We start from the raw sequence: 12,629 nt of genomic DNA, 5'->3' as shown, positions 1-12,629 counted from the left end.
CCGTAACTAACGTTGATTTTAACCGTGTTACAATAAAGCTAAAATTTCTTTTATTTCCACGCCAAGCTCAGTCATTTACGTGGCACCCCTTTACCTTGTCGTACAATTTATTTCGTATTTACAAGTACATTTGAATTAACGCTTTACGTGTAGAGAATTGTTTATCGCGCAAGGATGGCCTGTCTCTCGTCGACTGAATATATTTCGTGGAAAACAGAACTCGTTAATTACAATGCAATCTTGATATGATAAGGTATGAATGTCGTAATGGAAAGAAAGATTATTCACGTTTGTAAATAAAATCGCTTTTGGATGGTTTGGTCCCGATTACACAATTCTCGCGAACAAATTGTAAAAAAATGTAACCAAGTATATATCTTCGGGTATTTATCGATCACAGGATGTTGCACGTTTTCGACTGAAATCAACGTAAAGCGAAATTTAACAAGTTGAGCCTGAAGAGGCTTCGTGAAAGCAGGAATTATCTTACCTTGGATTTATGATTCACGGTACCAGTCGTCTTCGTGCCGTTCTCCACTTGTTGCCGTTTCGTCTTGAACATCTTCGACATTTTTCCTGGCGATTGAATTATAAATTATCATTATGTTCTACAGCTGTTTGTTTAGTTTTCATTTTCTCACCAGTTCTCGGCGCCGGTGACTGCACAACGTCAGCGTCGTCCTGCGTATTGTCATTCATTTTTTCCTCTTCTATGATCATCTCCTTGTCATTCTGCTTGTCGATTTCTATCGTCTCCTCGGTGTTCACTCTCGAGCTGGTCGACCTAGAACTTCCGGTTTTCGTAGAGGACTTTCTTGAACTTGATTCGCGTTTCTGCGTTGACTCGATGCCATCGGTCGTTTCTACGGTTTTAGCTTCGATTTCTTGTTTCGTCGCATTTGCATCGACATTTTCGTCTTCCTGTTCCATCGATGACGATCTCTCCGTAGACGAATTGTTCCCACTTCCGGGCTTTAATCTCGGTGGCTTTGGCGGGGGCGTGGAGCCGGAATTAGACGCCTGTTTCTCTGGACTCGCCTCTTTCTTGACATTTTCGGTCGATTCCATTTCTTTCTCCATCGATTTCGATGTATCTTTGTTCTCGTCCTTGTTTTCTTTAGTCTCTGCTGTATTCTTCTCTTGTTCCATTCGTCGAGTACTTTCCTCATTATTTTTCGCTACTTCCTCCTTTGTTTCGTTGTTGTTTTCGTTCGTGCCTTCTTCGCTATTCATACTTTCGGACTTTTTTATCTTTTCGACGTTGTTCTCTGCATCCACTTCCATTTTCGGCGTTTCGTTGTCATTTTCTGTTTCCTGTTTCTGCGCTTCGGACTCTCGAGACTCTTCCGGCATTTCCTTCGACGAAACTTCCGCCATTTTCTTTCGCGTGGCTTCTGGAGTCATTTTGGGACCATCGACTTTCTCGGCATTGTTAATCAAATCGATATCACCGTTCATCACGTGTTCTCGATTTTCTTTTGCATCCTCTTGGACTCTTTCCAAGGTTGTTTCTATCGTCGCCGAAGCGATCGACGTTTCTTCAGCGATCTTTTCACCGTTCAATTGCTCCTTGATTGGCTCGTTCATCTTCTCGTCGTGGACTTTACTTTGCAGCCTACTCACAGGAATTTTTAAGGGTGGCAGGGAATTTCTCTTGTGGATATGCTCCTGTAATACAATAAAATAATAAGACGGCACAAAAGTGATAATTTCTAAAGCGTAATTAATTTTTAATTACCGTTAGAGCAGCGTCCATATCTCGCTGCGTCGAATTATTCGTTTCGCGTCTCTGAGCGACCAAAATTGTATGGCAGCCTCCACAAGCGACCTTGAATTTAAAAATAACACATTTAAAAAATATATTCCATACAGTTTACGGAAGATTCATGGTGAATTGTGTAATTACGTTCGAGACAATGAGTTCCTTGTATCTCGGAGCGAAAGTTAATTCGTGAACGTTGTTCTCGTTTTCCTCCAAGCCCAATTTTCCGTGTCTTCCATCGCCACACGTGAAAAGTTTCCCAGATTCTGTTACGGAAACGTGATGTTACAAACAAGAAACATAACATAACCTTTTTGAAACACTTTACGAAACATTTCTTTTCGCAATACTGATTCGATTACCAGTGACAATGGCGGTGTGGCTCTCTCCGCAGGCGACTCGAGTAATCGTTTCATCCTGCAGCGCGCCACGTGGAAGAAGTTTTGGTGTATAAAGCTCCGTGACAGTCGCACCAAGTCCAAGCTGACCGTTCGAGTTATTTCCAGTGCAGTACACGTTTCCATTCCCTGAAAATCACGATAACAATATCGTCAATTATCCAACAAATAAGTAGCGCTAATTTTAGCAAGATTAAACATCGAATACCAGCTAAAACGATAGTATGATGGCCACCGCATGCCACGTACGCAGCGGGACAAGGTAATTGCATCTGTTTCGGCGCGACCTGGGTAGAAAATTTCGCATCGATTCCCAATTTTCCACTTTCCGACTCGCCGCAGACGTAAACCAGGCCGCTTTCTGAAAAATACAATTCAGGGTTCGGAAGTTGTTACACGGTGACACATTTTTCTTTCAGAAGAAGAGATTAAAGTCGACCTTGTTGCTAGATGTGAGGCTCGTTAGTATCAGAAAGGGTATAAAAATATCGATAACAGTATCATTAATTAGTGAATCACCTGTCAGAAAAGCAGAATGGTAATAACCAGCGCTGATTTGCTTGACAGGTTCGGGAATGTGTACTTTCGTCGGTTTGTTCACCAAACCTGACACATCGGGAAGTCCCAATTGGCCCTCGAGGTTGCTACCCCACGCGAAGACTCCGCCGTCGTCGGTTAGGGCAAGCGAATGATAAGAACCAGCTGCCACTTGAACTATTTTTGCTCCAGCTAATCCCGAATCGTACACCAACACGGGAGAGCTGGCGTAATCGCCTATCGCGGAAGTTCCTCGACCGAGCTGTCCTTCTTGGTCGCTGCCGCAGGTGTAAATCTTCTGTGCGCCTGAAACGCCGTTATTAGTTACACCTAACTTTCGTGAATTTCGATGAAAACAGAGGGAACTACATTTTATTGTAATTACTGTTGATCTACGGCGAGATAAACCTTTGAAAAGAGCTCTGAAATTAGGGGGTCGTTAAAGCAATTAATATCTGAAAATGAGGAGGTCACGAAAAAAAGTGTAGTATAGAGCGTTACGAGTGATGGATAGAAATCTGTGCGGTGAAAAATGTGGTCGGTGCATGCTTCGTTGCTTAAAACGCAACTGATGATTTTCCATCTTAAAGAACAGCCGTATCTGACGTGGAATCTTATCGAAAGGTTTATGTGTACATTATCGTAGCCAGTCAAGGTGCACCTCTATAAATGCAGGCAAATACGTAGATTGAAATTTGAATAGATAAAGCAAAGATCTATTATGAAGATGTTCAAAATGTACCGAAATCAGAAAATTCGAACCGCAAAGACTTAATTTTAATAAAATGATGAAAGAGCACAAGACAATTACCCACAGCGAGAGGAAGAAGGTGTTGGATAATTTCTCGAGCATAATGGCTGCTTTGTGTACGCGGAGAAAAGATTCGCTGCGAGGGTATTTTTATATCGAAAGTTGAATGACTGACGTGATAGATGTGTTTGCAACATGCAACGTCATGCATGTAATTACACAAAGTTGTCGTACGTTCGAAACGTTCGGTTCCTGTGATACGGACACAAACAAAGCGCGTCTTACCTGTACAAATCAGAGTGTGTGCTCGACCACACGCGACGTGTGTGACCTTTTGCGGCTTCAGACCTGGAAATGATGAGAATTGCAAATTCAAACGATCCGATTGATGTTACTTTAATGACACGCATAGTTTCAAATACGGAATTTTAACCCTTCGCTGTCCTACGTCGAGTGAGAACTGTACCGAAACCAGAAACTGTGGACTGCAAAGGGTTAAACAAAGATATTCAAGAGCCTCGATATATGTGCGAGTAACAGAACTCCTTATTCCTCCAAAGACTACTAATCATTCGTTCTTCCTACGGGACACCAATGTCAACCTCTCGAGGGTTAAATATGCGTGACGAAAGAAGTACGAACTTTTCACGCAAGATGGTTTGCTAATGTGATTCTTATGACCAAGACCCAGTTGACCCCAATCGTTGCTTCCGAAGACGAATAGCCTGCCAGTCTCTGAAAGCAGATAAGTACAAGCTATTAGCGCACTTCTATCGATCCTAAATCAGTTTGTTCTGGTTTCAGGAAAGCATCGTGAATATTCAATTTTTTAATGAATTTTTGAATGAAATAATGTTGATAGCTCTCGTCGCCGCAGCTCAATATGCCTCGAGGCTGGCACGATTAAGAAGAGATTCCTGGATAAGCCGAGCATGGCCGTTTGTTTTTTCTCCCGTGTTACAGAGCCGCTAAAAACTTGGGTAACGTGTGGCGATAAATTACAGTATTTCGTCCACGGAGAAAGTTCACGTGTCCAGATAATCCCGCGATTAAACGAAACTGTTGATAATAACAGTATGTCGGTTCTAGTCGTATAGGTATGTTACGTGCACGAGCATTGCGTGGCCATATCGATTCGCTGGACAGTGGCTATCCCTGTATAAGCACGGCTCGACTGTAACTTATTCGCCAAGCATGCTACAGAAGCTGCAAATCATGTGGGTTTCGATCCTCGCCGTTTTGCGCAGAAACTGATGAATCGACGTTTCACCTCGTGAAATACTTATGGAGACTCGCAGCCGACGACTTGTCACTGGTGATTCACTTGGAACCGATGTTAGAATTTATTTAGACTCGAGTTTAGAGAAAGGGTGGCTTTAGAATTGTTCACAGGTATACTTTATAATTTACTTGTTATACAGAAAGACGATACTTTGGAGTTGTATTATATAAAGTATTAAAAAAAATTGTTATTTTCTTTATCAATGTTTCCATACTCGTAATTATGTCTTATCCTTGGTGTGTTATCCTTAGTGTCCATAAATCATGATACTATCGTGACGCAAGTAAAGTATGTGTTCGAAGCCGGCTGGCATGCAAGAGGTTAAAATGAGTCTGTAAACACTTTACCGGGATAAAAATAAGCCGAAAAAATGAGGAAAAATATTTTCAGTAAGCTGTTTCCTCGGAGCAAACGTGCTATTTTTAACGATAGCTCTAACTAATATTATTTCTTAACGAACAAACAACCGCGGCAAGTTCACGTGGTAATATTCCAAACGTTTAACAAAGGTACGAACATGGTCATGTGCAACTTTCATATCACTAAAACGGTTTCATTCACGTGTTTATCTATCGATTTCCTTTAAAATCAAGATAAGTTCTCGAAATCGATAAGTTAACGCGTGCGACATCCGCTATGCACACGACATATTCTAGGAAAGTTGTCGCAGGTACATGTAATTTCGTTTCATAGTAAAAGAAATTGAGTCAGTTCGTCCAGTTTAAGAACGTGGGAAAGCTGGTAGCTATACATAGCATTGAAGTAGAGAAACTAACGCTCTAATGTGGGTATGACAGAAGGTGATCAGAATAGTCGACTTTATAGCATCGATTGGATTATAATACTTAGGTGTTTGATCTGTGACACAACCCCTACATTTCTTAAAGACTCGATAGTTCGATTTCAAGTAACTTTAAAATAAAGACAAATTAATGTTTCGATATTTAATTAACTCACGGCAAATGACAGCAGAATGTTCGTCGCCACACGTGATGGACACCACAGGATCTTTTCGAATGAAAAAGTGCGATGCGACGTTGTCCGCAAAACGGCTGCGTCCAATCGTAAATACCGCGCCCGTTTCTGCAAATTAATTAAAAATGTTGGCACGATTGATCAACTGATAATATTAAATTATGATACGTAATAATTCTATTTTAGTGCTCCTCTACTGCCCTCTTATTTCTGGGTCACATCTTTGAGCAGAGATCGTGCTTTAGCCATTTCATTTTTCCTGTAATAATAACAAGGTTCCTTACTTGCAATTACCTCTTACAATAGGTACACACTATTACTTTATCTTTCCCAAATTTGATGTCGCGTGCAACAGCCATCTGACAATTGGCAATACTCGTTAATGGAAGCTCGGACGCGCTAAATCTCCAATGATTTATTCAAGGAGGTTAACGTGATAAGGCGATATCAGTCGCGGAATCGTTCTTTTCTTTCGCGTCTGGCACGAAATGCCCGTCGGGCGTAAAAATCGTGCGCCTCGGTGAAACCGAGACGAATTTTCCAAACGTTTGAATCGTAAGCTCGACCGAAAAATTCCTCGCGAGAAGAACAAAAACTTGGTCGAGTGCTTATTTAAAATGCAAATATCGAACGTCCGCGCGTGAGTCTTTTAATCAGATCCAAGATTAAGGTACCTTTAGCCGTATCTAGAGAGGCAAACGTGCACGACAACCTAGCATTATTGTTCTTTCCTTTTTAATCGAGTCTGGACACTTTTCTTAGAGCGGTCGAAATCCAATTCGTTCTTAAATTTATAAGAACAGCATTCGATAGACGTTGAATTATTCCTAATGAAACTTCAAGCTAGAGGTACCTTCTATTACTTGAAGCTAGATACCCTTTTTTCTTTTTATTCTTGAATCGATCTATATTTAACTTCCAAGAAGTTTTTCACCTTTGCCGCCTCCGAATAAAAGAAAGGGTAAGGATATAGTGTTTTCGATCCGTTCTTTATTTAAACGAATCCCATTGTCTAGATGGTGTCTATGTTTGTGCAGGGTGGGACAAGTGTAATAAAAGTAACAGTTGTCGAAGAAAAAGTGTTATGTTTCGTTGGCTATCACATGTATCAGTTAAAGGTTGCAATCACGGCTATACATTCCCGAAGCGAATGAATGTTTAAGGTCGACCTCGGTGATCGTGACTGTTAGAAATGAAGAGGGTCGGATGACTGTGTTTGTCGCGAAAGAACAAGGGGTTGGTAATCTGCTTGACCGTCGAAATTATCGCGCCACCATTCTGGGTGGGCTAAGTCGTTAAACCACTCACGATAATTTCATCCGAAGGTTAATGATGCGGCTGCTGGTGTAAATCCTTCGAAGAACGTTTATGTTCTTCTTATCAAAAGTTCAAATGGCGTTCCTTTGCATAATGCATCGCGCATTCGTCTTTCGCGTAGAATGTGTTCTTCGGTTGCGTTGACTTTAATTGCCGGTTATGGTATCAGGGATTCTGCATCTGAGCTTCGGTCAATTTTAACGGGAGTTGAAAGATGAACGCGTTGAACTTCATTTGGGGTTAGGGGGGTTTGCGATGTTACATACGATATAAGTAAGTTGGCGTAAGTTGCATAAAGTGAATAATACGTACAACATCTCGCTTGGCGTTTCTTTAACGAGAAAAGTGCATATAACAAACATCACTGCAAATTGAATTCTGAAACTTTTATGTTCAGCACCGATTTCTCGTAAAATCGATAGCAACCAAGATATCGACCTGGACTCTGCTCTTTGACATCCTACAAGGGTAAGCAGCATCAGAACTTTATTTATTTATACTGCAGAAAATAAAATAGAAAATGTTGAATAAGTTTTCCATCGAAACAATATTTACTCGATATAAATTGTTTTCTTCGATATATAAAAATATGAAAAGTATCTATGTCACTTTCAAAAATATTTTTAGTTTAAAGATACAAACGAACATAACCCAATAGAAAACGTAAATAGAGAACGTTACTACCGCGTTGTAAAACTCGTCCTTATTTTGAGAGCGACATGCGAGATGGCGAATTCGCTGTGCCGATATCATCGATGCGCTCATTTTCTACCTGCTGGAACTGCGTCAGGTCGTTAACCCGAGAAACTATGGTTTAGTAGTCGCGAAAGCCGATTAAAATGTATACGCCCGTGCATCGAATCAATTCCAATATTTAATTCACCATCGCGGAAGTAGATTAGCATATTTGCAAGAAGCGTGCTATCTCAAAACAAGGTCATTATTAATGGAAGACAGTAATCTCCTATCGTAACGTTAATACGGATTTCTTTTGTTTGAGATATTTATTCTAAGATTCTATCTCCCGTATTTCAGATCCCTCTTCGACTCGTTTAAGCATGAAATGCGACCTTCTGCTGGAGACATTCGAAAAGAACAGACAGTGACATGGGAAAGCTCGCGAACGTGCTTTTTATTACTAAAAGAAATATAAAGATTACTTTTGTACTCTTTCTTCCTTCTTCTTTTATGCCTGGTGTTCCTTAATATTAACATTACAATAGCATTTGTTTAAAAACAAAAAATATATATATATATATGTAAATGTAAGCACATTATTTCCTTTTGTAATTTTATCCAACCACTTTTCCTTAGAATGTAACTGAATCAGCTATTTTACTTCAAATAGGTGCACTTTTCCAGCCTGTCGTGCCTAACAACAATTTCCTCCGTATGCACATCGCAGCCCACATTTCCGTAAAAGTACCAGAGAGGAATATAATTACAGATATTTCTCCCAACGTTTGCATAACGTTTACGCATAACGGTTTCGTGTTGCTTTATACAGTAATGCAATATCAACGCGTACACGATCTGCTTCATTTTGATGTTTCGAGTAACGCAGAAATTATACGAGGTGCGAACAACTTATTCGTAACGCCTTTGTATATTGCGGATATGATCGGAAGGGAAATTAAAATTAAAATACACGCGTAATACGAAAAAATAATGAAAATTAATATCGAATGTAATTCCAGAAGGGAATTTTATTCGCGGTATAAAATTATAATATCTTTGTACACTCGGTTATTTATCGTACGGTTAGAAAGTTAATAAATCGAGGGTCACAAAAGTAATCACGAGATAGTTTGTGTTTTGTACGATATAATGAAGTTCGTGTACTGAATAGAGAGTGAGAAAGGGTGTAAACGTCGCTGAGTTGCAGCAGTTATGAATCAATCGTTCGTTGGACGTCTAATTAATTATACTCCTAAGTTCTGAGATGCATTTAGGTCGGATTGTGCATTATGTGCGTTGACTGTTTATAGGCGTTTGTCTCGTGTGCTTAAGACGTATCACCACGGAATATCCATACATGACACGTGATAGATCTTCGTATATTAACACCGAAAGGGCAAATGCTTTGCACTCGCACGAAATTGCGCTGATACGCACGATCGTGTAGCTTCCTACCTGCGTAATTTCCAAAGTGTTCGAGTGGCAAGTAGTCAAGTGATCTAGTCAGTGGTGTGATTCACAGCTAGATGAAAATTATAGATTCGTCGAATAAAAATTACAATCCAAACAACAGCAACGTAGAAAAAATTAAATACCGCTCCAACAACCATATCCCTAATCAAACGCTATACCATGCCCCGATTCCTTCTCTAGAATACGACAAAAACTCTGCCCATCCACAACTTGTTTGTCTCCACGTTCGCGTCCTTTACTAACGCAAACTTTTCAAACTGCATCGCGTATACGCGTCGCTTCGACGCCGGCTGTCGCCTTATCGCAAACGTAGCTATTGAGAAAATTGTCCGCAGTAATAGAATTGCCGTTAGACAGGTGCTAGAAAGTCGAAAAGCGTGCGTGAACTCGTGCTAGATGCATGCGTTTCAGCGGAACGATTTACCGGGTATAGTGTCCAGGTCCGACAAGCCCATGCTTACACCTTGCGCCGCGAAACTTGCAGCCGACTGACTGCCGGTCAGGCATGGCTATCATCGGTGGCAACTTAAACTGAACGTTGCTTGGCAACTGGAAATCAATTTCCAATGGCAACCACGGCGAACGTTGTGTCCCTACGATAAGAATGGGAGCGATCGTTCGTCGCGGGCGCGTTGTCGCGTGAAAATTAAAAACAATGCAGCCGTCGCGTCGGTTTGGCGCGTTTCTTCGCGTGCGACGATTTCCGGGTTGTCATATAATATTTAACGTCTCGTTGCGTCGGGTGGGATCCGTGATATTCAACTGTAAATAATGCATACTTAGTGGGGGGACAGAAGTTGAGGAAATCGCTAGAGACATTTTATTTTGATTGTCACCCTTAAGGAGGTACATTATCATTTTGGGTTGAAAAATAGATGTTTCTAATTTTTAATTTTAATCTACTTTTTTTAAGATAAGTTAGACTTTGTTAAATATATTGGTATGTTTCAGAAGAGTACTATTTACTTCTCTCTCCCGTTACTTTTCCTTCATTTTTTCAATTTACATTATGTAAAACACGTAACAAGATTAATAAGGGTGAAACAGAAAATAATTACAGAGTGCAATGTTCAATAAAGTATTTTAAGCAAGTTACAGGAGTTACTGTTCACGTATAAAGACTACATTTCTAGGGCGAAAATGTGTAAAGTAATAAATGTGAAATATTCTTCAGACATTTCTGTATTCACACGTGAACGTATTATATTATATTACTGGGTTATAAATAATATAACAAATATTTAAATAATCTTCATCCAAATAGCCATCTAGCGTTGAAAGGACCGAATTAATTTTCGGAATTTGATCAGCGCCTCTATTGAGTAAACGCTCAAGTTTGTCATCGTTAGTTCCTTTTTTAAATGCTAGATGTCGCTGTTTTTACCGACTTGTTGGTAACTTACCATAATGTCGATAGGTTACCATAATGTCGATAAGTTACCATAATGTCGATAAGTTACCAACAAGTCGGTAAAAACAATGACTATGAGGACAAACTTGAGCGTTTACCCGATAGAGGCGCTGCTCAAACTTCGAAAATTAGTTCGGGCCCTCCAACGCTAGATGGCTATCAGGTTGAATGAAAATTGCGCGAAAATTTAAATTAGTAACGCGAACATTATTTTACTTTTATTAAACTGTATAAAGTAACGCTTCTTCTTGTCATAGTGATGCTAGAAGCAAGAGTGTAGCTTGTAAGAGTGTAGAGTGTAATTGTAGGTTTCGAAGTATATTTACTTAAACATATTTTATCGATGCAAGAGTCACAGGAGATTTTAGAAAGGTGCATAGAGCGCAATAGCGTCGCAAGCGTGCTTACAACGTGTGAAATGCATAGTTGTGTTGCTGTCAAGTTTGGAAACCAAGCTCTTGTTTCTTGTCATACTAATTCAATTCTTGACGCTGTCATTAATTGTTGACTGTACTCGAAACACTACGGAACACCAACTACATCTTAAACGGTACATTTATTAGTAATATGAATGCGAAACGTATTTAACCTACAAATGAAACGTTTGTACCCTTCAAAGTAACATTTTTTAGTAATTTTATCTGATATTTAACTTATAATTTATTGCTTTGAACAATGTGAGTAATATAGACTATCTAATTCGTTATATTATAATCCCTGCAATATAGCAATAACGTTGTTTTATGAGGTATAACATAATGGAGCATTTATAGGATAGAAAACATCATTACCTGGAACATTGTAGCTTAAGATTTGTAGATAAGATTTTGATCATTCATCCTTATTAAGTAACAAGTGGTTATTGCTTATATACATTGATAATATTAACAAGCTCATAACTGCTAAAATATTTACTACTGGCAAAAGTTTAAGTTTTCATTTTTGACTCTACTAATATTCTTTCTAATTGTTTGTTCAACAGGTGCTGCAAGGTGTATTAGAACATTTCTCAAGTGGTACATGGTTGGCAATCAAAATGGCTGATGGTCAGGAATCAGAGAAAACTGAAGATCCTGTGAAACAATATAAATTGGAAGGCCAATCTTATATATATGAGGATCCTGCAAGTAATGTGTTATACAGGTTTGATCGAGAGAAAAATGAGTGGGTAGTCAAAGAAACTGAAGAAAAGAAGGCAGATGACCAGAATACAGAAGAATCAGGGAGAACTGAAGATCCTATGAAACAATATGAATTTGAAGGTCAATCATATATATACAAGGATCCTGCAATTAATGTGATATACAGGTTTGATCAAGAGAAAAATGAGTGGGTAGTCAAAGAAACTGAAGAAAAGAAGGCGGATGACCAGAATACAGAAGAGGTTAAGGCACAAGATTCCAGTACAAACGAGGTTAAGCCACAAGAAGGAACATTTGGTTTTGAGAATGATACCCACACATACACAGACCCCAATGATGGTAGCATGTACTTTTGGGATAAGGAGAAAAATGCGTGGTTTCCAAAGGTGAGTTGTGTTTTTAATATATATTTTCTTTCTTTTCTGGAGTTGCAATTTTTCTACAAGTTTCATGATTTCAATCGATATATTTTAAATCCTGTTGTTTTGCTCCAGATTGATGATGATTTTATGGCAAGATATCAGATGAGTTACGGATTCACAGACCCAAATTCAACAGAAGCAAAATCTATGGAGGAAACTCAATCGACAGCAAAGCTTGACAAAGAGAAAAAGAAGTTGGAAGCTAAAAGGAAAGCACAAGAGCCACCGACTTGGTTTGAAGTGGACGAAGCGCATAATACTGCTATTTATGTATCTGGTCTTCCATTGGATATCACTCTGGAGGAGCTTACAGAGCTGTTCAATAAATGTGGTCTTATAGCGCGTGACGAAAAAGGAAAGAACAGGATCAAGCTGTACAGGGATTCGAATGGACAACCGAAGGGTGACGCGCTCTGCATTTATATAAAGGTGAGTTACTATACATATACATAATACTCATCTGTTGTTATACTTCGGTAAA

The 12,629-nt window shown here is 39.4% G+C and overlaps 2 protein-coding genes across 2 annotated transcripts in view; one reads left to right on the top strand and one right to left on the bottom strand.

Moving 5' to 3' along the window:
• Positions 1-75: 75 nt before the first annotated feature.
• LOC128876425 (X-linked retinitis pigmentosa GTPase regulator) lies at positions 76-9,657 on the bottom strand. The gene is made up of 12 exons (XM_054122788.1): positions 9,598-9,657; positions 5,688-5,813; positions 4,091-4,183; positions 3,734-3,796; positions 2,680-3,003; positions 2,369-2,521; positions 2,125-2,289; positions 1,907-2,028; positions 1,739-1,828; positions 642-1,668; positions 491-576; positions 76-418 (listed from the first exon to the last, which is right to left on the bottom strand). The coding sequence occupies exons 1-12, from the start codon at positions 9,626-9,628 to the stop codon at positions 395-397; spliced, it is 2,304 nt and encodes a 767-aa protein (XP_053978763.1). The 5' UTR covers positions 9,629-9,657; the 3' UTR covers positions 76-394.
• Positions 9,658-10,961: 1,304 nt separating this feature from the next.
• Positions 10,962-12,629, top strand: part of LOC128876376 (HIV Tat-specific factor 1 homolog) — a 51,428-nt gene continuing 49,760 nt past the window's right edge. Inside the window, exons 1-3 of the mRNA XM_054122696.1 lie at positions 10,962-11,134; positions 11,567-12,112; positions 12,221-12,577. Coding sequence (XP_053978671.1) covers positions 11,621-12,112; positions 12,221-12,577 — 849 coding nt within the window. The 5' untranslated portion in view covers positions 10,962-11,134; positions 11,567-11,620. The remainder of the gene's footprint in view (positions 11,135-11,566; positions 12,113-12,220; positions 12,578-12,629) is intronic.

Source organism: Hylaeus volcanicus, chromosome 5, assembly GCF_026283585.1.
Source record: "Hylaeus volcanicus isolate JK05 chromosome 5, UHH_iyHylVolc1.0_haploid, whole genome shotgun sequence".
Lineage (NCBI taxonomy): Eukaryota > Metazoa > Arthropoda > Insecta > Hymenoptera > Colletidae > Hylaeus > Hylaeus volcanicus.
The sequence above is the reverse complement of the archived record's forward strand: the minus strand, read 5'-3'. Positions and strand labels throughout refer to the sequence as shown.